The sequence below is a fragment of the Bison bison genome, unplaced genomic scaffold, assembly GCF_000754665.1.
Source record: "Bison bison bison isolate TAMUID 2011002044 unplaced genomic scaffold, Bison_UMD1.0 scf7180017864158, whole genome shotgun sequence".
Lineage (NCBI taxonomy): Eukaryota > Metazoa > Chordata > Mammalia > Artiodactyla > Bovidae > Bison > Bison bison.
Genome location: NW_011494730.1, coordinates 37,205 through 37,406, shown reverse-complemented (window position 1 = coordinate 37,406; position 202 = coordinate 37,205). Strand labels below are relative to the sequence as shown.

The following is a 202-nucleotide window of genomic DNA, read 5'->3' as shown; positions in this document are numbered from 1 at the left end:
TAGGAAATCTCTTGGGATCGCGTTCAGTGGCCCCCGTTCCCGCCCCCGCCCGGGCGCACGGAGACCCTCGGCTCCCGGGAGCCCTTACCGATCCGGATGACGTGGGGCATCCCGCGCGAGTCTGGGATCCAGAAGGCGCACACGAGGAGCCCGGCCCAGTATTCCCAAACCAGACTCCGGAGGCGCCGCCAGGGAGCGGTCA

At 69.3% G+C, this 202-nt stretch overlaps 1 protein-coding gene across 3 annotated transcripts in view; it reads right to left on the bottom strand.

Moving 5' to 3' along the window:
* Window positions 1–196, bottom strand: part of GRIK3 (glutamate receptor, ionotropic, kainate 3) — a 247,288-nt gene extending 247,092 nt beyond the window's left edge. For 2 of the 3 annotated variants that reach the window (XM_010841151.1, XM_010841150.1), the window contains exon 1: window positions 89–153. In XM_010841151.1, coding sequence (XP_010839453.1) covers window positions 89–110 — 22 coding nt within the window. In that variant the 5' untranslated portion in view covers window positions 111–153. Of the gene's footprint in view, window positions 1–88 lie in introns of all 3 variants that reach the window. The other variant, XM_010841149.1, reaches the window with a different exon arrangement.
* Window positions 197–202: the final 6 nt, after the last annotated feature.